Below are 24,674 nucleotides of genomic sequence, written 5' to 3'. Positions count from 1 at the left end.
GCCATTGACTCATAATGTATGCATCACCGGCATCGTACCTGTCAAGAAAGGTCGGGAAAGGAACATATCATATAAGATTTTAGAGTCAGAGAAGAATATCCCGGAGAGTGTCCGAAAACGCTATATGTTGTCTTCCGATATGGATTTTATCTTTGTCCCTCATTGTTGATGATGAATCTATTAACTGGAAGTGGCTGTTTAGGTTAATCAATCATGTTGATGTTGCTCCTTAATTACTACTTACTTCTATTAGAGAGTAGAGACTAGAGATGATGTCTTTATTGTATCCAGTATTATCTTGTTTAAGGATTTTACTATTGAATTAATGGTTTGTTATCAAGATTGTTACTCATTTTATGTTAATGAATAGTGTTAATTGAAAATTACCAACCTTTACAAGGACTCGTAACAGATTCTTTTATACTGATGGTAAACAGCAACAGAAGGCAGCAACCCACAACAAAGGACTCGTAACAGATTATTTTGTAGTAATGGTAAACAGCAACAGAAATTAGCAGCGCACATCACAGAAATATACAACAGAAATCAGAGTGCTTCCAGTTCTAATCAGTACAAAATTAAGTATGTCGGAAACTATCAGAAGCATATAAGGGATGATCAGCCTAAACAACAACAAAACAATAATCAAACAATCACTAATATATGCATGGAAGAATTATGATACTCGGACAAAGTAGACGACTTTATGTATGGCACACCTCACGGCTCACACAAGGAAAAACTTTGGTCTTAAAAACCAAACCCCACAACATTCTTACCCAAAAACAATCCATCAAAGCTGAATATCAGCACGATGAGTAAACCGAACAAAGTATTAACAATAAGCTAGTTATAAAATTCTTCCTGACAATAACAATGAAACATGTGACGTAACTCGAATATCATCGGACATCCCTATACTAAGTGGAATCGCTATCTTAGTGAAACATATCAGCCACCCAAATTTCAACTTAACCAACTAAAAGGGCCTTCTTCATAATTGCTACATGTCCATAATTAAGCACTACATCTCCATAATTATCATTACATAATTATCACTAAGGAGCAAGACAAAAGTTCCTCTCGAGCTAACCATCCTTTGCATGGTCACAGTAAACACAATGTTCATCGTCGTCTGGGTGAAAAATGATACATCGTGCGGGTCTATCTTCATCATCTGCCAAAAGAAAGCCAAATTACTAAATTCAATTAAAGAGAAAACAAAAACATTGATCAATTATCCGCATATAAAACACTCAAATTATCAAAATTGGGGAAGAATGACTATACCAATCAAGTACGGCTGGTCAAACAAAGGGACACATCGGATGACTCTTTGAGGATCACCGTTTGCAACCTCCACAAAAAAAAGCTCTGCCGGAGAATTACAAAGTGTGGCCTTTTGATGAGCAAAGAAATTGAAATGAAGGTCATCCCCGTATGAACTTGAGAAGACGGGAATCAAATGTGAGGCAACATCTACAAACTCATAGTCCACATCCTATCAAAATAGGGAAACAAATTACAGCTTTATTCCATTAATTATAACAAATAGATTCTCCATCCCGGTTAATAGTCATTATTGACTAAAACTCTAATGGATCGGAAATTTAGGAGTTATGGAATATCACTTAAATCATCAAATCAAAATAAAACCTTAAGGTGATGGTTGTCAATCAATGATCTTATACCCTATCCTTTTGATCATCTTAGCTTTGAAAGGCCATCTTAACCCAAACGTTTCAACTAAATCAATAATCTTATATCTTAAATTCTTAACAAACTTAGTTAAAAAGTTAAAAGAGAAGAATAAGACGGAGTAGTACCATGTTGGACCCGACATAAGCCAAAGCGAGATTCTCGCATAAAGCTTTCACATCCATAAATTTGCCTTTGGGCCGCAGTTCCATGGTCTCTAACATGGTAGGAATCATCGCAATGAAATCGTTCATCTTCCGATTAAAAGATTCATCGTCGTCACTGCAATCCAATAGCATCCAAATAAAATCAGTATAAACAACAGTAAGATAAACATAGATATACTCTCTCTGTCTCAATCATTTTTTATCACTTTGATTTGATTATTGATTAAGTAAACAAATGATAGGACGGTGGGAGTAAATTGAGATCATTAATAATAATAATAATAATAACAATAACAATAACAATAACAATAACAATAACAATAACAATAACAATAACAATAACAATAACAATAACAATAACAATAACAATAATAATACCTTTGAAATCACCAAAACGAAACAGGAAAATAAAGATAAAGATGGGATGGGAGGCCTGGGGAGTAGTTTCATGTTCAGCAGCCCATCTAAAAAATTTAATCATATTCTGCAGGAATAAAATCTGAAACAACTTACCATGAGAACAAAAATATACCCGAGTCTTTGCGTATAAGTTAAACTATGAGAGCCTACAGGTGTTCAGATGTCTCAAAAACTAACTGCTACAGCCTACAAGAGTCTCAGCTGCAACAAGACAGTGAAACACTAGTCTGTTACAAAAGAACTCAAGTACTTCATCTTTAGAACTCAAGTAGAGAAGCCAAACGAATCGTGAAAAATCGTCAACAATCACACATAAGAAACGACTACCTCCTTTACTTCTAACACGCATTGGACCACATAGATCAATATGAAGTAACTCAAGAGGTTTAGATATACTAACGAAATTTTTGGATTTAAAGGAGCTTCTTACTTGCTTCCTCTTAGCACAATCATCACACAAACTATTAAAGTCAAATTTCATATTAGGAATGCCGTCGACTAAGTCAAGTCGCTTAAGGGTGTTCAATGTTCTAGCATTTACGTGACCTAATCTCTTATGCCAAAGCCATGGGTCGTTCTTTTTCAAAGCACTCATACAAGACATGGTACGACTAGACAATGCAAAAAGATTAGTCAAGTAAACATCTTTAACACGTTTTCCTTCTAGAACAACTTCCCTTGTATTTCCATCTAAGACACGACATTCATTAGCACAAAATTCAACAATATTACCATTATCACACAATTGAGATATGCTAAGGAGATTATGCTTCAAACCTTTGACAAACAACACTTTGTCGACACATTGTGACGATGACTTACCAACCTTTACGATTGCAATAATTTCACCTTTCTTATTATCACCAAACGTCACGGTGCATTGTAGGCTTCTAGTGAGAGAAATTGGTTTCTACTTCCCGTCATATGACGTGAAAATCCACTGTCCAAGTACCAATTGCTACTGCCTCTCACTAATGCCTATAAGAAATCAAGAGGTTAGTTTAGGAATCCAAACGAATGTGGATCCCTTTTTGTGAGTTGCATTATTAATCAAATCTTTGCGAACCCACTCCTTTTTAGCAACCTTGATGTTCTTATTTAAGTCGTTTAGTCGGTTAGGACAACCATTAAAGTCATGACCAGTCTTACCACAAAAGTTTCAAACAATATACTCAGGAAGGCCTGCATATTTTCTCCTTCGAAAATCAATCTTGCTTGGTTCCTGGTTTCGGGTTATTCTGAGTTCATCGAATCACATTACTTTGGAAACCAAGTCCACTTTTTCTTGATTTTTGGGACTGATTTATGAGGGAGTCTAAAATGTTTTGGCTACCTTCCCATTTCCTGTAAAACTCTTTAGCATCATGCAACTCTTTGGTCAATGTTTCAATTTTAGCAAGATGGTCAAGATTTAGTTTGCCTACTTTGTCGAAAGCGGATTTAGCATGACTACATTTATCACTAAGCAACATAGCAATTTCTTTAAGTTGCTTAATATCATGTCGATACGAGGTAAGGTCAGCTAGCAGTGAGTCTCGTTCTTTAATCAAAATATCAACTTGAATAATTAAATACTCGTTTTCTTTTTCAACATCAGAAACAACAGTTGAGGCAACTGTTGATTTTGACGAGCTAGCAACATTCGTGAGAACAAGGTTTTCTTTCCTCAATTTTTTAATTTCTATTTTGAGTGATGGAATGATGTTACTTTCTTTTATCTCGTCTAGACACTCTCTAAGACCAACATTTTCTTCAGCAATTTCCTCAATTTGAGTTTGCAAGTTATAGAGTTTATCGTTTTTAGCAAGACTCTTGTCAAGTACATCATCAAACATCAAACAAAGCTTTTCTTTAGAAAGAGTTCTCACCTTGTTCTTCAGATACATTACCTCGGTGTCGGAGTCATCGCTGGAGTCGTCGAAGTGCGCCATAAGACAAAGTGCGGATTCTTTCTTTGAAGACTTGGGTCCGTCAAGATCAAGACGAGTTGTCATACAAACTTTGGCATCTAATTCTTCCTCAAGGACTTCAACCTCATCGGAATCAGATATACCCCATATTGCAGACATGACTTTATGCTTAAAATCTTTCTTTGCAAAATCTCGTTTTTCTCTAGATTTGAACTCATTCCACTTGGGGCAATCTTTGATAAGGTGACCTTTCTCACCACATTTGAAACAAGCCACCGTGGAATAAGATCTCTTCTTTTGAAAACGTTTCTTGTTAGTATTGTTGAACTTCTTAGGATTGTGACTATTGATCATATCCGCCATGTTACGTGAGTACATGGCTTGTTCGTCATCTCCATCTTGTTCCTCATCACTTGAGGTTGATTTGAGAGCGAAACCTCTAGCTTTGGAACTTTCACCCGAGCGCTTTGCGAGACTTAACTCGTGTGCCATGAGTGAGACCATTAGCTCATTGAGGGACAATTTGGACAGATCTTTAGCCTCCTCAATAGCCGTCACCTTCGGTTGCCATTTATCACTTAGGCTACGAAGGATCTTTCGGACTATATCCTCGAATTCGAACTCTCTACCTAGACTCTTAAGTTCATTAACAATACTAGAAAAGCGAGAAGAAAGACCATTGATTGACTCATCTTTCATCATATTGAACATCTCATATTGTTGCATGAGAAGGTCAATACGATGCTTCTTGACTTGGGACGTTCCTTCATAAGCAAGATTTAACGTGTCCCAAATCTCTTTAGCCGAGGTACATCCGGAGATGCGATTGATATCTTGTTCACTGATGCCATATTGAAGAATGAACATGGCTTTAGAATTTTTCTCGACTTTACGATAGTCAGCCTCGACATAACTTTCCTCACTTTTTACGGCACTGTTCCCATCAGAGTCAGTAACCGTTATAGCAAGGGGACCCTTTTGAATATTGACCCAACACTCATAATCCGTACTTTTGACGTAGTGTTCCATACGGTGCTTCCACCAGGAGTAGTTATCCCCTTTGAAGATAGGGTACTTAGTATGTTTCCCGTCCATGACTATAGGATCAACTCACTGGTATTTAACCAGTTATCAAGAGCACAAGGCTCTGATACCAATTGAAGAGTCACGGACGAGGGCACCTAAGAGGGGGAGGGGGTGAATTAGGTGTCTATTTAAAACTTAAGCTTAATAAAAGCTTCTTTAAAAACTCTTAAACACTTTAAACAATGCTTAGATGAAAGGAGGAGTCGATACTTAGAACTAGAGAGTTAGAAGTATTCAACAACGATTCAGCAAGCAGAAGTTACAGTGTACTCAACAGTTGATTCTGTAGATAAAAACATGAGTAGAGTGTGCAGCGGAAATAAATTGAAATAGACACGACTAACGATGTTTTTAAAAACTGGTTCAGTCACTACTCCGCGACCTACGTCCAACGCTATTTTATTAAACGTCTCAGAAGTAAACTCATACAAACTAAGACCACTCCGAATAATAAAACAACTCCCCAACCTACTCCGGTTGCTAATGCTTAAAAGCTACTCCGCTTCCAAGACTTTTGCTTTGGGCTACTCCGCCGAAAGACTCCTTGCTTAAAGCTACTCCGCAATAAGACTTTTGCTTTGGGCTACTCCGCCGAAAGACTTCATGCTCAAAAGCTACTCCGCTTCGAAGACTTCATGCTTAAGGATAACTCTATCCTAAGACTTTTTGGTTCTACCCATTTGTTATAAGACCACTTATCTCAATGTTGTTCACTCAATTGAACGGAGGAGGTAAAGTTTAAGTACAAAACATGGGATCCTTGAACACAACTAAAATGACTAGGTGCAACAACAAACTCAAGTAAAAGACTCAAAATATAAATAAACAAACTTGCAAAAGATTCAAAGATTTTGAAATGATAAACGGTTTTGCAAAGTTAATTTACTCGATTGAAAGCTTAAGTCCTTTTTAGTTTAAAATTCGTTTGTTGCACACTTGTAAAAATGAATTAAGCAAGCTATTTATAATGTTCAAGTAGTATACTTTACATTAAAATATCTTACACTCATAAGCACAAGTGATTAAAATATTCTAAGTAGTTTGTTTGGGCAACATGCACAAGCCATCCGAATTCCTCTACAAGTAACCGAGTATTCTTTCTCAAGAAATCGGTGCCTAAGATTGCAAGAAATCAGGTTGTGCACACACACAAAAATAGGCTGGGTTTTTCAACAAGAAACAAGCATAAATGGTTGTGTTTATGAGAACCATAAACATTTCCATAAATGTAAAAACAAACAACCCATTTATAGTAAGTATCTTATTGTGCAAGCAAACTCCTTAGTAAGTCATTGAAAGCTCAATTTTCTTTAAAAGACTAACTTCAAAATATTTCCAGAAAACATTTGTGAACATTGAAAGCGTTTTAACAAAGATTCAAATGTTTTCGAAATATTTCTTTCAAAGACGAGCCTTAATTAACTGTTGACTCAACTGTTGTTTTTGCACCTAAACGTAAATTCGTGTTAAACGATCACCTTAAAACACATGACATTAGCACTAATGACAATCTTCATTTTTGATCTTCATGATGACATTCTTGATAACCTTGAATTGACAATTGGAGCTTCATGCTACATGGTTAAACTTAAAGGCACACAATTAAATAATAATGAGATTAATTTGTCTTAAGGCATCATCAACACTAGCTTAATCAAATTGGGTTTCTTCAATTTCCCCCTTTGATGATGGCAAGACAAATAAAATTCAGTGTGCAATTCCCCCTTAATCCATGGTCAAGGTTAACAAGTCAAAACATGATCAAAATAAGATTCATAAATACATGGTCATTGAAAATTAGTCAAATTTTTCATTAGCCTAGGTAGAACATATTATCGTCAAACAAACATAGTTACGGTGTACGCAAGCCTAAGAGTCATTGAATCACCACCTGCAATTTTAAACAACTTCCCCCTCTTGACATCATCAAGTAGGAAGAACACAAGTCTAAATAAGGATTAGAGTTATACAAAACAAATTGTTCAACAACTAACAACATAACCAATGATTAGCAAAATATATCACAAACATAAAGCCAAGGTAAAAAGGGATTAGAAAGGCTTTTGTTTTGATTAGGCATTAGGCATAGTTATGGCAAAAGGCTTGGTACGGCATACGGCATAGGCTAGGCACGACTATGAGCAAGAGATCAATCATCAACTTCATCGGTATCCTCTTCTCCAACCAACCCATGAACCATCTCCAAGAGTTCTTCATTTTGACCCTTAACCTCCTTGAGTTCCTTACGCAAACCCGACACTTCTAAACGAAGACCCGCAATCTCACTCATTTGAGCATGTTGGAGATCCAACAAGGCTTTAACATCCTTAGTGAGACGTGTCAAGGAAGATGATTGCATAGAGGAGGAGGAGACATACGTAGCCTTCATACCCGACCAAATACGAGCAAGTTTATCACCATCAATTTTCAAGTACATTTGTGATAAAACTCCCGAGGTCATAGTGTCACACATGTGATCCACACCAAAACTAGTCGAGTCCACAATATCCATTTTCTCGAAAATGACCGATAACCCTCCTTGAACAACTCGTCATCATTGAATACGGCATTCAATTTCTCCGTGTAAATTTTCGTTTCCACAACCGTTGCCTTACTCACGGTTTTGCCTTTCCTTTTTCGCCTTTTATATCCAACCATATCTTTCAACATTTCATCACTACCAACACTTCCCTTCGATTTCGATTTTGATTTCGATTTCAATTTCCCATTACTCTTCTCAACTGATTCCTCAACAACTTTCTCAACACTCTTTTCTTTTTCCTCAATTGATTTTTCCACACTCTTTTCTTTTTCAATGTTTTCCTCATTCTCCTCTTCACTTTCATTTTTCTTTTCCTCACTGTTTTTCTCTCCTTCCTTTTCGACATCCTCATCAACAATCTCCTCATCTTTTTCACTTTCCTTACCAACACCAACATCAACTTCCTCAACTTCTTGAATGATTGGATTTCCATCATCATCAACTTCACCAACAACCCGTGAGCTTCCTTCTTCACCCTCGATTTCGGTTGCATGCGGCATATTCAAATCGAATTTTTGATTGAACACCCGACTTGAGAATCTCCTAGCCTCGACAGCTGTTTTAGGACGATTAGCAACTGATTTCTTTTTTGTCATTGGGGCATTTGGCACAAAGACTCTAGGTTTCTTTGGTGGTTTTTGATTTTGGGCAGTTTTTGATCCAAGACTTTCGATTTGTGGTTTAACCGAGGTAGTTTTTGGCTTGTAGGAGTCTCAGATTTCCTTCAAGGTTTTCGGTTTAGTTGATTTTGGAGGCATGATTCTTATAGTGAAAGTAAAAGTGACAGTTGGTAGAGGGATGTGTAGGACGGTTTTGGAGAATATTTGGGGAAGATGTAATTTTTTGAATATTTTAAAAGTGAGTAAGGAGGTCATCATTTAAGAGTTGAAAAATATACATGTAGTAAATGAGGTGGGTGAATAGTGTTTTAGGCTTTTTTATTTGATTGGTTGAGAGGAAGGTGGGTGTAGCCGGTTTTGGGTGTATAGGCGGCTCTAGGGACATGGATAATGGGGAAAGTGAGATTTGATGGTTAGATGATGGTTTAGTGGTTCCATGTGAATAATTACTTTACCCATTGGATTTACATGCAAATTAATCATTTAATTCATTGAGTAAAAATAACACATAATCACTTATAAAAACAAATGTAACATCTACTCTAGTCAATCATCGAGGGCAAGTCGTCATAAAATTTTATGTGGAATCCAACAAACCAATTTCCAACCGAAGTTTTATGAATTGTTCTCTTTCAAGCGGTTTTGTAAAAATGTCGGCTATTTGATCTTCCGCTCTACAAAATTTAAGACGAATTTGACCTTTTTCCACATGATCACGTAAAAAATGATGTCTTATGTCAATATGCTTAGTCCTTGAGTGTTGTATAGGATTCTTTGAAATGTTAATGGCACTAGTATTATCACATAAAATTGGAGTTGAATCAAAGATAATACCATAGTCCCTTAGTTGTTGTCGAACCCAAAGAACTTGCGCGCAACACAATGCGGCACTTACGTACTCGCTTTCAGCGGTGGAAAGAGCAACGGTGTTTTGTTTCTTAGATGCCCATGAAATCAAACACAAACCTAAGAAAGTAGCCATCCCGGATGTACTCTTTCGATCAACAACGCTTCCGGCATAATCTGCATCCGAGTATCCTAAAAGCTCAAAAGGGCAATGTGAGGGATACCAAAGATACAAATTAGACGTTCCAACTAAATACCTAAGAATACGTTTTACGGCAATGAAATGCGATTCTCTAGGACTAGCTTGGAAACGAGCACATAGACATACACTATATAAAATATCCGGTCGACTAGCGGTCAAATAAAGTAATGAACCGATCATACCTCGATATATCGTTTCATCAACTTTCATACCATTCTCATCTACGTCAAGCTTTGTGGACGAAACCATAGGTGTAGAGAAGGGTTTAGAATTAGTCATACCGAACTTACATAGCATCTCCTTTATGTACTTTTGTTGATGAATCATCACACCATCTTGAGTTTGCTTGATTTGAAGCCCAAGGAAGAAACCTAGTTCTCCCATCATACTCATCTCAAACTCAGATTTCATTAGTTCCGAAAAGTACAAATAAAGGAGTTCATTCGTTGCACCAAATATTATGTCATCGACATAAATCTGTACAATCAACAGTTCACCACACTGTGACTTTATGAACAATGTCTTATCAACCGATCCACGCACAAAACCATTTTCTAAAAGAAATTTTGACAAGTGATCAGACCAAGCTCTTGGAGCCTGTTTTAAACCATAAAGCGCCTTGTCCAATTTAAAGACATGGTTTGGAAATTCATTGTTCATAAAACCCGATGGTTGCTCCACAAAGACCTCTTCTTCTAAATAACCATTTAGAAAAGCCGTTTTGACATCCATTTGAAACAGTTTGATGCCTTTGTGAGCTGCAAAAGCTATGAGCATACGTATGGCTTCAAGCCTAGCTATTGGTGCGAAGGTTTCATTATGATCAATGCCTTCTTGTTGTTTAAATCCTTGCACCACTAGTCTAACTTTATTCCTTACGATATTGCCCGAATCATCTAGATTATTGCGAAAGACCCATTTGGTACCAATTAAGGTATAACCACTAGGTCTAGGGACAAGATGTCATACCTCATTCCTTTTGAATTGATTAAGTTCCTCTTGCATTTCCATCACCCAACTCGGATCTTCAAGTGCCATGGTGATGTTCGTCGGTTCAATTTGTGAGAGGAACGCATGAGATGCAAAGAAATCATTGAGGGATGATCTTGTTTTCCTTCCCGAATTCAAGTCACTGGTCAAGTTAGAAAAGGGGTGAGATTTATGGTGTTTCCACTTCTTTGGTACGATTAAGGATGGTGAGGCTTCTTGGGGTTCTGACTCAACAGTTCGCTCAACTGTTGATTCTGGTTCATTTTGTGTTTGAGGGTTTGTTTCTGTTTGTTCATTTTGTTCAAGTGTACCCTCATTCCCCCTGGATGTCGTAGCCTCATTTTGTGGTTCAAGTGGTTCTGTTCCCCCTGTCTCTTGGCCAGTTCCTTCAATCAACAGTTGATCCGACTGTTGATTCTGTTCCTCTTGTTCGTTCTCCTCGTGTACATCATCCATGTCATGTCGGATCATTCCAAGCTCATAGTTTCCTCATCATCTTCATCATCTTCTTCCTGTGTATTAGAATGAAAAAGACTAGACTCATCAAATATGATATGCACACTTTGTTCCATTTTCATGGTTCGTTTATTATACACTTTATAAGCCTTGCTACGATCCGAATAACTGACAAATACGGCCTCATCACTACGAGCATCGAATTTACCCAAATTATCTTTTCCATTGTTGTGAACAAAACATTTGCTTCCAAAGCATTTCAAATAGGATAAATTAGGCTTTTTTCCTTTAAGCAACTCGTAGGGTGTTTTGTTAAGCATTTTTTGGATCATAACACGGTTATAAATGTCACATGATGTGTTGACGGCTTCGGCCCAAAAATTCTTTGGCAACTTACTACTAATGAGCATAGTCCTAGCCATGTTTTCAAGTGTACGGTTCATACGCTCTACAACCCCGTTTTGTTGAGGTTTAGCACGCGCGGAAAAGTTATGGCTAATACCGTGCTCATCACAATAAGTAATAAATGAGGAATTTTCAAATTCGGTTCCATGGTCGGATCTCAAAGATATGAGCTTTTTATCAAACTTGTTTTGGACCTTTCAACCAAATTAAAAATTCATCAAATACTTCATCTTTAGAACTCAAGTAGAGAATCCAAACGAATCGTGAAAAATCGTCAACAATCACACATAAGAAACGACTACCTCCTTTACTTCTAACACGCATTGGAGCACATAGATCAATATGAAGTAACTCAAGAGGTTTAGATGTACTAACGAACTTTTTGGATTTAAAGGAGCTTCTTACTTGCTTCCCCTTAGCACAATCATCACACAAACTATTAAAGTCAAATTTCATATTAGGAATGTCGTCGACTAAGTCAAGTCGCTTAAAGGTGTTCAATGTTCTAGCATTTACGTGACCTAATCTCTTATGCCAAAGTCATGGGTCGTTCTTTTTCAAAGCACTCATACAAGACATGGTACGACTAGACAATGCAAAACGATTAGTCAAGTAAATATATTTAACACGTTTTCCTTCTAGAACAACTTACCTTGTATTTCCATCTAAGACACGACATTCACTAGCACAAAATTCAACAATATTACCATTATCACACAATTGAGATATGCTAAGGAGATTATGCTTCAAACCTTTGACAAGCAACACTTTGTCGACACATTGTGAAGATGACTTACAAACCTTTCCGATTGCAATAATTTCACTTTTCTTATTATCACCAAACGTCACGGTGCCACCATTGTAGGCTTCTAGTGAGAGAAATTGGTTTCTACTTCCCGTCATATGACGTGAACATCCACTGTCTAAGTACCAATTGTTAATGCCTCTCACTAATGCCTATAAGAAATCAAGAGGTTAGTTTAGGAATCCAAACGAATTTGGATCCCTTTTTTTGAGTTGCATTGTTAATCAAATCTTTGCGAACCCACTCCTTTTTAGCAACCTTGATGTTCTTATTTAAGTCGTTTAGTCGGTTAGGACAACCATTAAAGTCATGACCAGTCTTAACACAAAAGTTTCAAACAATATACTCAGGAAGGCCTGCATATTTTTTACTTCGAAAATCAATCTTGCTTGGTTCCTGGTTTCTGAAGTTACAGTTCACTGAACTGTTACTTTGGAAACCAAGTCCAGCTTTCTCTTCAGATTTTTGAGACTGATTTATGAGGGAGTCTAAAATGTTTTGGCTACCTTCCCATTTCCTGTAAAACTCTTTAGCATCATGCAACTCTTTGGTCAATGTTTCAATTTTAGCAAGATGGTCAAGATTTAGTTTGCCTACTTTGTCGAAAGCGGATTTAGCATGACTACATTCATCACTAAGCAACATAGCAATTTCTTCAAGTTGTTTATTATCATGTCGACACGAGGTATAAGGTCAGCTAGCAGTGAGTCTCGTTCTTTAATCAAAATATCAACTTGAATAATTAAAGACTCGTTTTCTTTTTCAACATCAGAAACAACAGTTGAGGCAACTGTTGATTTTGACGAGCTAGCAATATTCGTGAGAACAAGGTTTTCTTTCTTCAATTTTTTAATTTTTTTTTTCTGAGTGATGGAATGATGTTACTTTCTTTTATCTCGTCTAGACACTCTCTAAGACCAACATTTTCTTCAGCAATTTCCTCAATTTGAGTTTGCAAGTCATAGAGTTTATCGTTTTTAGCAAGACTCTTGTCAAGTACATCATCAAACATCAAACAAAGCTTTTCTTTAGAAAGAGTTCTCACCTTGTTCTTCAGATACATTACCTCGGTGTCGGAGTCATCGCTGTAGTCGTCGGAGTGCGCCATAAGACAGAGTGCGGATTCTTTCTTTGAAGACTTGGGTCCGTCAAGATCAAGACGAGTTGTCATACAAACTTTGGCATCTAATTCTTCCTCAAGGACTTCAACCTCATCGGAATCAGATATACCCCATATTGCAGACATGACTTTATGCTTAAAATCTTTCTTTGCAAAATCTCGTTTTTCTCTAGATTTGAACTCATTCCACTTGGGGCAATCTTTGATAAGGTGACCTTTCTCACCATATTTGAAACAAGCCACTGTGGAATAAGATCTCTTCTTTTGAAAACGTTTCTTGTTAGTATTGTTGAACTTCTTAGGATTGTGACTATTGATCATATCCGCCATGTTACGTGAGTACATGGCTTGTTCGTCATCTCCATCTTCTTCCTCATCACTTGAGGTTGATTTGAGAGCGAAACCTCTAGCTTTGGAACTTTCACCCGAGCGCTTTGCGAGACTTAACTCGTGTGCCATGAGTGAGCCCATTAGCTCATTGAGGGACAATTTGGACAGATCTTTAGCCTCCTCAATAGCCGTCACCTTCGGTTGCCATTTATCACTTAGGCTACGAAGGATCTTTCGGACTATATCCTCGGATTCGAACTCTCTACCTAGACTCTTAAGTTCATTAACAATACTAGAAAAGCGAGAAGAAAGACCATTGATTGACTCATCTTTCATCATATTGAACATCTCATATTGTTGCATGAGAAGGTCAATACGATGCTTCTTGACTTAGGACGTTCCTTCATAAGCAAGATTTAACGTGTCCCAAATCTCTTTAGCCGAGTTACATCCGGAGATGCGATTGATAGCTTGTTCACCGATGCCATATTGAAGAATGGACATGGCTTTAGAATTTTTCTCGACTTTACGATAGTCAGACTCGACATAACTTTCCTCACTTTTTACTAAGACTGTTCCCATCGTGAGTCGAGAATCGTTATAGCAAGGGGACCCTTTTGAATAATGACCCAACACTCATAATCCGTACTTTTGACGTAGTGTTCCATACGGTGCTTCCACCAGGAGTAGTTATCCCCTTTGAAGATAGGGTACTTAGTATGTTTCCCGTCCATGACTATAGGATCAACTCATTGGTAGTTAACCAGTTATCAAGAGCACAAGGCTCTGATACCAATTGAAGTGTCACGGACGAGGACACCTAAGATGGGGAGGGGGTGAATTAGGTGTCTATTTAAAATATAAGCTTAATGAAAGCTTCTTTAAAAACTCTTAAACACTTTAAACAATGCTTAGATGAAAGGAGGAGTCGATACTTAGAACTAGAGAGTTAGAAGTATTCAACAACGATTCAGCAAGCAAAAGTTACAATGTAATCAACAGTTGATTCTGTAGATAAAAACGTGAGTAGAGTGTGCAGCGGAAATAAATTGAAATAGACACGACTAACGATGTTTTTAAAAACTGGTTCAGTCACTACTCCGCGACCTACGTCCAACGCTATTTTATTAAACCTCTCAGAAGTAAACTCATACAAACTAAGACCACCCCGAATAATAAAACAACTCCCCAACCTACTCCGTTTGCTAATGCTTAAAAGCTACTCCGCTTCCAAGACTTTTGCTTTGGGCTACTCCGCCGAAATACCCCTTGCTTAAAGCTACTCCGCAATAAGACTTTTGCTTTGGGCTACTCCGCCGAAAGACTTCATGCTCAAAAGTTACTCCGCTTCGAAGACTTCATGCTTAAGGATAACTCTATCCTAAGACTTTTTGGTTCTACCCTTTTGTTACAAGACCACTTATCTCAATGTTGTTCACTCAATTGAACGGAGGAGATAAAGTTTAAGTACAAAACACGGGATCCTTGAACACAACTAAAACGACTAGGTGCAATACCAAACTCAAGTAAAAGACTCAAAAGATAAATAAACAAACTTGCAAAAGATTCAAAGATTTTGAAATGATAAACGGTTTTGCAAAGTTAATTTACTCGATTGAAAGCTTAAGTCTTTTTCAGTTTAAAACTCGTTTGTTGCACACTTGTAAAAATGAATTAAGCAAGCTATTTAAAATGTTCAAGTATTATACTTTACATTAAAATATCTTACACTCATAAGCACAAGTGATTAAAATATTGTAAGTAGTTTGCTTGGGCAACATGCACAAGCCATCCGAATTCCTCTACAAGCAACCGAGTATTCTTTCTCAAGAAATCGGTGCCTAAGATTGCAAGAAATCAGGTTGTGCACACACACAAAAATAGGCTGGGTTTTTCAACAAGAAACAAGCATAAATGGTTGTATTTATGGGAACCATAAACATTTCCATAAATGTAAAAGCAAACAACCCATTTATAGTAAGTGTCTTATTGTGCAAGCAAACTCCTTAGCAAGTCATTGAAAACTCAATTTTCTTTAAAAGACTTCAAAATATTTCCAGAAAACATTTGTGAACATTGAAAACGTTTTAACAAAGATTCATCAAAGACGAGCCTTAATTAACTGTTGACCCAACTGTTGTTTTTGCACCTAAACGTAAATTCGTGTTAAACGATCACCTTACAACACATGACATTAGCACTAATGACAATCTTCATCTTTGATCTTCATGATGACATTCTTGATAACCTTGAATCGACAATTGGAGCTTCATGCTATATGGTTAAACTTAAGAGGCACACAATTAAATAATAACGAGATTAATTTGTCTTAAGGCATCATCAACACTAGCTTAATCAAATTGGGTTTTTTCAATTTCCCCCTTTGATGATGGCAAGACAAATAAAATTCAGTGTGCAATTCCCCCTTAATCCACTTCTAATTTGATTGGGTGTTAGGGTAGGGCTGAGTTAAGACGGACTAATAAAAAATAAAAATAAAAATAGATAAGTAAATGATTGGAATGGATAACTTAATACAATACGAAACATCAGATTGCTGCTTTGGTCCATGAGAAATGGTCAGATAGATAACTTAATCACAAATTCTCATTGAAGACATGACATATCCGTCACTCTTGAGTGACGGATACCATTTTATCTTACAAAGTACCCACTTTTTCTCTCTCTGCAACACTATTCATGTGGTCTCCTTTCTCCACTAACCCATTTTGTTACCATTTTATCTAACAAAATATCCGCCACAAATGGTAACCCGTCACAAGGGAGACCAATTGTAACTTAATACAATTTGATAAGGCTATACTCCGTATTTCTGCATGCAAATCTTAATAACAAACATACAGTTTTGCTATATGTGTAAATAAGATTTGTTATATGTGTTCTGTAGTGACCTGACCCGAACTCGAGTAAATCTAGCCTGACAGAACTCGAGAATATTGCAACTCGAAACCGATCCAACTCAATCTGATGAGGACACGTAACCTGAAATGACCCAATGATCAATGACCCGAAACCGACCCTGACTGAATACTTAACCGATTAAATTGATGAACCAACAATTATTAAGCTTAATATTGATCAAAATGAAAGTGATTTTGAATTTAGTTTAATTCGTTTGTCTTGATAATGAAATAATTAAACCAAATAACGCTTAAAAACTAAATATTATGGTCAAAATTTGAAGTAATGTGATAAAGTAACGGGACCCGATAATGACCCGACCCAACCCAATACGTCAATTGACCCGAAATAACCCGGCCCAAATATCACCTGATCGGATAATGACCTGAACCCGACCCGATCCGACCCAAAAGGGTTGGCCAACCTGATATGACCCGGACCCGACTTGACACAACCTGACCCAACCCAAACACGACATGACTGACCCGATTGCCACCTCTACTCACAATACTCCGTCAAACCCAATTCAATTGTTCCTTATTTACCTAAAATTTATCCCTAAATTATTTGTCTGTTTCCATAAACAATTAATAATAAATTATATATTATATTATATTATAATCTACCTAGTATAAAAGCTAGGTTCTTTCAAGACTTCCCATTGGCTAGAATTTTTTAGAAATTTGGTCAATATAGGACCCACCATGTTCTATACACCATTTAATTACCCTCTCTCCTCTCATCTCCTCCACCCAATTCAAATCTGAAAAATTACTCCGAAAAAAATGATTTTGAGTTTATTTTGCACGTTTTTTTATAATAAAATCATTGTATTAATACTCCGTATAATCTAAGCTAATCTAATTTGAATTAATATAATCTAATTCTTTTAAATGATCTCAAGAAAGTGATTACAAATATTTAACATTTAAAAATTGTTTTAAAATCTTCAAAAAAATCTGAAAACTAAATTTAACAATTTATTTCAAAATAATCTCTTTAAAAATCCTGTAATTCAGTATAGGAAAAATATGCCATTAAACCATAAAAAACTTATATAAAAAATAAGATTTAGGAATTTAATTGATAAATATTCTTCAGAAAATATTCAAGTCATTTAAATTTAATAGATTTGATTTCCGTTCTTAGAAATACTCTATTGTTTTGTCAAAAAAAATAAAATAAAGAAACTTCAAAAAAAGGGAAGATTACATTCAAAATAGAAAATAAGTTTTAAATAAATGAAAAAAAATAATTTAAACATAATATAGGCAATGAAATAAAGTAAAAAGAATATTATTTAAAAACACATACTTACTTATATTGAGTAATTTTATTTAAAAAAATAATACTCATTAAATCTATGATATTCACTAAAAATTTTATAATTTATAAAAAAATAAAAAATCAACTTTTAGAAAAATAACCATCAGATCTATGAGAAATTGAATAGAAAAAAATCACAGAAACATGAACAAAAAATGAAACCAACATAGCTGATAGTGAGAGAGATTGACAATTAGGTAAACATTATCGAGTAAGGAGATGATATATTGTTTAAAGAATGAGGATTATAGAGAGAAATTATAGGGACTATGAATCCATGAGATTTACGAGAGATAAAGTAGAGACAGAAGTGAGAGAATGAGTTTGAGGGAGTGATATAATGACGGTGACTGGTGACGGTGTGTTTGATGAGAGAGAGCGAGGGAGAAAGAGGTATGTGAAGTATGTTAGGTTAGCATTACTGATTTACTATTATTAGGTGAAGGTGGGGGCTTTGGCGATATGTACTAGGATTTTAATGGGTTAGTTTGAGGTTGTTTAAGCCTATTTTAATCATATTTAGATTTTGAGCCAACAGTTTGTTATTCAGCCTATTTAGATTGACACGAATTATAGAGTAAGACGGGTCACCCTGTGAGACGGTTTATTTCTACAAATAAACTATTTATCTAATACTAATAAGTAAGTTATTTTTATATACAATGAAATCGTCTCACCGTGTAAAACCGTCTCATGTAATAACGACTGTATTAATGTTATTGTCTTTACTATATTCAATATTGTCGATTGATATTCTTATATATAATTTTGTATATTTGAATTTCAATATTTCTACATTTTTTTCATTCATAATTTAATAATAACAATTGTTTAATAAGTAACCCCGTGCAATTTTTGCACGGGATTAAAACTAGTATATTTGAAAACACTATATTTTGGGATAAATTTACTTAAAATTTTGGGAAATTCTCATTTATATCCCTCTAGTATGATTGTATGAGTATTGAGATACTCCATTTCATTCAAACCAAAGGTAACACTTGTTTTTTGCACTATTTTTATGGTCGTAGGGAATTTTTTTTATTATTCTTAATCTATAAGACAAAATATATCATTTAATTTCTTGTTTGATTTATCGTCACGAATGCTATAAAAATATCATTATAATTTTTAATAATGTGTAGTTAAAGATATTCACGTTGCAAAACGTATCTCGACAAGTGTGATAAAACAATTGTTACCTTTGGTTTGGATGAGAAGAAGTATGAGTTAATCCCATTTGTATCCTGCTTTTCAGAAAAACGCGTAATTATACCTTCCAACTTCCTAGTTATTCTGACTTATAATTCTTAACTATAGTCTAATATCTTTTGTACCCCTACTTTTAAGGAAAGCTCACACTCGGCGCTCCAACATCCTAGCTAAAAGACTATCGACAGTCGACAGACATACCAGGAGTTAAACAATGTCTATTTCGGACAATGCTTCAAGGTGATCAATCATGAATCTGTCACATAAAAATGGCAAATTATACCATGCACCCAGGAGTATGGTGCATGGTACTCTCTCTTTTAAACTTTTATTATAATAAATAGTTATTAAATTTAGTAAATTATAAAATTATAAAAAATATATCATTATTCATAATTTTTATTTCTCTACAAATTGAGATCATATTTGATATATTTTGTTATTTATTTTAATTTTTCTCATATATTCACATTACGTAATTGACATATTCATATCATATCACATAATTATTTTTATTCCTTTAAATTATTTTGTATTATGCGGTTTTGATATGGAATAAAACGTTCAAGATCGTCATTGTTCAATATATTTGAACAAATAGAGTCATATTCACTAAACTATAATGTCATATTTACTAAACTAAAAGTGAATATAATAGAGGCACGAGATGAATATCACACTACATAATACATATTCATCAAACTACACTGTCATATTCACTAAACTAAAAGTGAATATAATAGTGTGATAATGTGAATATCACATTATAAAGCGCATATTCATTATACAACATTGTCATATTCACTAAAATTTATTTGAATATAATAGTATTATATCGTGAATGCAATACTACAAAACACTTAAATATGATAGTGGTAACTGCTTCTTAAAATTGGAAGTTAATTTTTTGTGAAAAAAAAAAAAAAATGGAAGTTGAGGATGAGTGGGGAGTGGGGGAGTGGGAGGGAGTATAGAGTATCCTACACATGGGTGTAGGATATAAGAATTGCATAAAAATCACATGATATAGGAGAACATCCACCTCAGAAAATGATTGCGATTGAAAAATAACATTGTAAGATTGCTCGTACTATATAGGTTGTCAGTTGTCACAATCTTAAGAGCAAGATCGAAAAATGACATCGTAAAATTGTGAGATTGTGAGCCCTACAGGTTTCCACAGTAGTCATGCACTCTTAGTCTTTAGGTTGATCTAATCATCTAAAGTGTTCTTTGTTTCAAAAATCGGTTATCAGAAGCCTTATGTTGTCACCCTTAGGATGCTTACGAGCTCCTTTCTTAGGAACATTGACGATCCAGTGAGAATATCAAAGATCGGTTATCAGAAGCCTTATTTCTATTGACAGCCAAAAAAAAATTGCATTTGCGGCTATAAAAACAAACCACATTCAGATTATAAGGAACATTAAAAAAAAAACTCGCTGTTCCTTCTAACATTTCTGAACTTCATATATGTACATGATGGCACGATGCCTTGCTGCAGAGCGCCACAGCGGTCACATATTAGATATAATCTCCTAACGAGAAGGTACAGGCTGAACAAACTGCCAAAGGACTCAGGGTAATGACTAATGACATATCATTCAAATGCGGCTTTGACAACAAAAGAGCGATTAATTCACAATGTACTTGAGTCAATGTGGTCGCACCTGTAATTATAAAAGAGCGATTAATTCATAATATACCCTGTGTTTGCAAAGTCATTACGCGCAATCCAGTGAGAAAGAGTCGAATGATGGATCAAACAAAAAATGATGATGCCACAAGATAAATAAATATTCAAAAGCACAATCAGTCTGAAACTAAAGTCGATCCAAGATTCGCTATATATGTGTTCCTGGCTTCCTGTAGTTTTGCATCCACATATGTCTCCATAATTATCACTGCATAATTATTACTACATCAACGGAGGAGCAAGACAGAAGTTCTTCTCGAGTGAACCATCCTTGGCGTGCTCACAATACACGCAATATTCGTTGTCTGGATGGAAAACGTGAGATTTTGGGGGTCTATTCACATCATCTGTCAAAAGAAAATACAATTTACTAAATTCAGCTTAAGTGACAAAAAAAAAGATCAATTATCCGCAAATAAAACTCAAATTATCAGAAGCGAGGAAGAATGATTAGGATGAATATACCAAGGGAATAAGGCTGGTGGAGCAGAGGGACACAACGGATAACTGTCTGAGGGTCGCCGTTAGCAACATCAACAAAAAAAAGCTCGGGCGGAGAATAGTAAGGTGCGGCCTTTTGCCGAGCAAAGAAATTGAAATGAAGCCCATCACCGTGTGCAGTTGAGAAAACCGGAATTAAATGTGAGGCAAATTCTACAAACTCGTAGTCCAAACCCTATGAAAACACAAAAAAATTCGGATAAATCCTCTATTTATCACTTATTGATCGAAACGGGGTAATATCAAATCAAATCAAATAGAAGAATAATTAGTAGTACCATATTGGACCTGACATAGCCCAAAGCAAGATTGTCGCATAGCGCTCTGACATCCATAAACCTGCCTGGATTTGGTTCGGGGCATGTCAGATATGGAATGTTCGCAATGAATTCGTCAACCTTCCAATTAAAAGCTTCATCTTCATCTTCATCACTGCAATCCAATAACATCCAAACCCCATGTAAAATCAGTATTAACAACAGCAACATAAACATAAACATAAACATCTGTAAATCGATAATAATAATTCGTACGTTGGAATGTTGCCGTGTAGCAAGTGATCCATAGATGTCAGATAGATAACTTATAAGATCTTCTATAGATTATACTCGGTAATTTCTCAAAGGCAAGTCTTAATAACAAATACATACAGTATACTCCGTATTTATATATAGTCGTCTTTCCATAATTCAATTGTTCCTTTTTCCAAATTTAATAGTGTTCCTATATAATTACCGAAACATAAACAGTGTATACCTAGAAGATTAACTATGTGTCTATGCGGAATCCGCACCAGTGACCAGCCTAAAGAACCAGAAGGAATATAAAATGAGCCTGCACTATCACACCACAGTCACCAGTAAGAAAGATTACGCATTACTCGACCCTGTAGGCCTCATTACAAGAATGCTGCCTTTTTTCAAGCTCCACTCGGTTTCAGTAAGCTCTGATTTGCCATTAGATGACTACCTTAGCAATCGACAGACGACAGGCATACCAGGAGTTCAGCACTATCTATTTCGGACAATGCTACTGCTAATCGCCTGTATTATAAGACGCATTCTTGCTTGCTCATTTCTTAAGTCGTAATGTAAGTCGTTTGCATCATCACTGTGACTTTATTATTATATAAAATATAAAAAAAAAAAAAAGGACTATCGAAATTTACAAGATTTCATAGATCAAATCAAATAATGCAGCCATTCTTTGTTCTCCCATCTACACTTCTTGCATTAATGAAGAACATTCTAATTAGCTACAGACACAGGATTCCTACAGTCCTACATAAATAAAACTCGACAACATTGTAAAACCGTTTTACAAAAGACATTCATAATTTCATATCAACTACATTCTACCACAATTCTCTCCGCCAAGGGTAAAATCGTCATTTCCTCCTCCTCCTCGACCTCATCCTCCACCACCCGAATCACAAAGGGAAGATTGATCATATCAACTAACTAAGATCCATCACCACTCTCTCGACCAAGGGTAAAATCGTCATTTCCTCCTCGTCCTCGCTCTCGTCCTCCGCCACCCGAATCACGATTGGCGAATTGATCATTCCATCCATTATCCCCCAACAACCACCCCATCAATTCCCCATCATTAACTAAACCCCCAACATTTCCGCCACCGCCGCTGCCGCCGCCATCTCCGGCATCAAAATCAATAACAGGGCGATAAGGCTCAACGGCAGCGGCGGCGACGGAGGCGGAGGCGGAGACAACGATAGAAGAATCACATTTAACAGCGGAAGTTTTCTTAACTTTGCGGCAGTTATTGCGGGAAACGCTGTACTTGTAATGCTTCTCACAGTAGATTTTTCCGGGCAGGGTTTTCTCCGGGCATCGCCAATTACTGCCCGTTCTCTTGCATCTCTCATCCATTATTCTGTCTGCTCGCTTCGTCATTTTAATGGAGTAATTAAGGATTAATTAAGGAAATTAATTTGGTGGAGTGTGAATGTGTGATGAATGTAGGAGGTTGAATTGAGTTGTTTGTCATGTGATATTGTGTATTTGTGTTGTTTTGGTGTTACAATTGACAAATGTTGTGATTATGTGTCGGGTAACACGTTTCGGGGATTTTGCGGTTTCGGGTTTTGGTACCGTTCTTCCGGTGGGTTTAGACTTGTATTGAGAGTCGGATCTGAAAAGTTCGGTCTTGGATTGGATGTCTGGTAACTGGACCAAACCCAACTTTCCGAACTATCCAAGGATTATTTTACTTTGTCCGAGATTATTTTACATTGTGCTCGATTGTGTTATTCAGGCATTGTGCTCGATTATTTTGTAATTTGCATGAGACGAGTTTAGGATAATAATAACAATAATAATAAAAGTTGGAAGAAATATTAAAATGTACTTCGTATATAACATTAAGACTTAAGAGCATAGCGTTGGTTGATCAACATTGAAACCCGATTCTAAATAATGAAAAATCATAAAATGTGGCAAATGATACTCAATTATTGTCTACGAATGCTGTGGTTGAATGGTTGTTCGTACTTCGGAGTGCCCAACGTTCTCAAGTAACTAGTCTGCGTAAGTTTAACCATTTAAATATTGATATTTGCAACTCTTTTATCAACAATGGTTCTATGGTCTAGTGGTTAGGACATTGGACTCTGAATCCAGTAACCCGAGTTCAAGTCTCGGTAGAACCTTATTTTTTTTTCCTTTTGTAAATATACGTCAAATACCACTATACCAGTATTATAGGAATAAATTTTTATGCTGAAGCGTGTTTTTTTTTGGCTCACTTTACTATCACTGGAATATATGAAACCGAATCAAAACCCGAACTCTTAAGACATCAATCTTTATCTATGAATGAGATGTTTTTGCAAGAACAAATATATTTTGATTTCATCCAAATGACCAAAAGTAACTCCGTCTGTACAACATAGTGAGGAGAAATCGGCCACTGGAATCGACTTATGAAAGCAAGTGTCAAACTAATAATATTCTCGCGAAAGAATTTTGAAGTGAAGGACTTGACGGGATCAATCTACTTGTTATTGGATTGGACTCTTCCTCCTTCATCTTCTCCCATCTACGTTTCTTGTAATCGAGCCCTCTTTTCAGCGGAAAAGTGGTCACACTTGCGTCCTTTCCTCTTAGTCCGCATCTCCTTCCTCTCAGGGTCATACGTCCAACCTTGTCCGGCTGCTAGGACTTCTTTTCGAAGTAATCAAAATTGGAGAGTAACAAAGGAAAAAGTAAATCAGCAGATCTGGTTTTAATTTCGTATCTTATAACAAGACCGCATCCCAATATGATTTAAGATTGGAGAAAAAAAATTGAACTCGAAACTTCAGTTTACACCAAATTACTCTTTTTGTTTCCGTGTATATTAGTTAGCTTACTTGATAAAGTCGTGCAGTGATTACACTCATAAGCCATAACACAAAATTAT

At 36.0% G+C, this 24,674-nt stretch overlaps 2 protein-coding genes and 1 non-coding gene across 4 annotated transcripts; 1 reads left to right on the top strand and 2 right to left on the bottom strand.

Annotated features, from left to right (window-relative positions):
• Positions 1 to 12,480: 12,480 nt before the first annotated feature.
• Positions 12,481 to 14,179, bottom strand: LOC141608571 (uncharacterized). The gene is made up of 3 exons (XM_074427912.1): positions 13,995 to 14,179; positions 13,033 to 13,889; positions 12,481 to 12,800 (listed from the first exon to the last, which is right to left on the bottom strand). Exons 1-3 carry the CDS (start codon positions 14,177 to 14,179, stop codon positions 12,481 to 12,483), a joined length of 1,362 nt encoding a protein of 453 aa, XP_074284013.1.
• Positions 14,180 to 20,646: 6,467 nt separating this feature from the next.
• On the bottom strand, positions 20,647 to 23,629 carry LOC141606416 (uncharacterized). 2 transcript variants are annotated; one of them, XR_012526711.1, is made up of 4 exons: positions 22,011 to 23,617; positions 21,533 to 21,686; positions 21,219 to 21,429; positions 20,647 to 21,100 (listed from the first exon to the last, which is right to left on the bottom strand). XR_012526711.1 is itself a non-coding variant. In XM_074425533.1 (3 exons), exons 1-3 carry the CDS (start codon positions 21,758 to 21,760, stop codon positions 20,976 to 20,978), a joined length of 564 nt encoding a protein of 187 aa, XP_074281634.1. In that variant the 5' UTR covers positions 21,761 to 23,629; the 3' UTR covers positions 20,647 to 20,975. The 2 variants fall into 2 exon arrangements, 1 of the variants encoding a protein (XP_074281634.1); XM_074425533.1 differs by having other exon boundaries at positions 21,533 to 23,629.
• Positions 23,630 to 23,850: 221 nt separating this feature from the next.
• Positions 23,851 to 23,922, top strand: TRNAQ-CUG (transfer RNA glutamine (anticodon CUG)). Its single transcript has one exon. It is a non-coding gene; the product is annotated as a tRNA-Gln (tRNA).
• Positions 23,923 to 24,674: the final 752 nt, after the last annotated feature.

The sequence above is a fragment of the Silene latifolia genome, chromosome 10, assembly GCF_048544455.1.
Source record: "Silene latifolia isolate original U9 population chromosome 10, ASM4854445v1, whole genome shotgun sequence".
Classification (NCBI taxonomy): Eukaryota; Viridiplantae; Streptophyta; class Magnoliopsida; order Caryophyllales; family Caryophyllaceae; genus Silene; species Silene latifolia.
Note: the sequence above shows the minus strand (reverse complement) of the source record. Positions and strands in the feature narration are given on the sequence as shown.

Excerpts from the sequence above, each read along its gene's own strand:
- LOC141608571 (XM_074427912.1), bottom strand. The coding sequence starts at position 14,179 with ATGGGAACAGTCTTAGTAAAAAGTGAGGAAAGTTATGTCGAGTCTGAC. Across the intron at positions 13,890-13,994 it reads AATCTTGCTTATGAAGGAAC|TATTGTTAATGAACTTAAGA; the intron begins GTCCTAAGTCAA and ends TCGCTTTTCTAG. Across the intron at positions 12,801-13,032 it reads TCTAGACGAGATAAAAGAAA|AAATTGCTATGTTGCTTAGT; the intron begins GTAACATCATTC and ends AACAACTTGAAG.
- LOC141606416 (XM_074425533.1), bottom strand. The coding sequence starts at position 21,760 with ATGTTTATGTTTATGTTTATGTTGCTGTTGTTAATACTGATTTTACAT. Across the intron at positions 21,430-21,532 it reads GCTATGTCAGGTCCAATATG|GGTTTGGACTACGAGTTTGT; the intron begins GTACTACTAATT and ends GTGTTTTCATAG. Across the intron at positions 21,101-21,218 it reads CCACCAGCCTTATTCCCTTG|ATGATGTGAATAGACCCCCA; the intron begins GTATATTCATCC and ends TTCTTTTGACAG.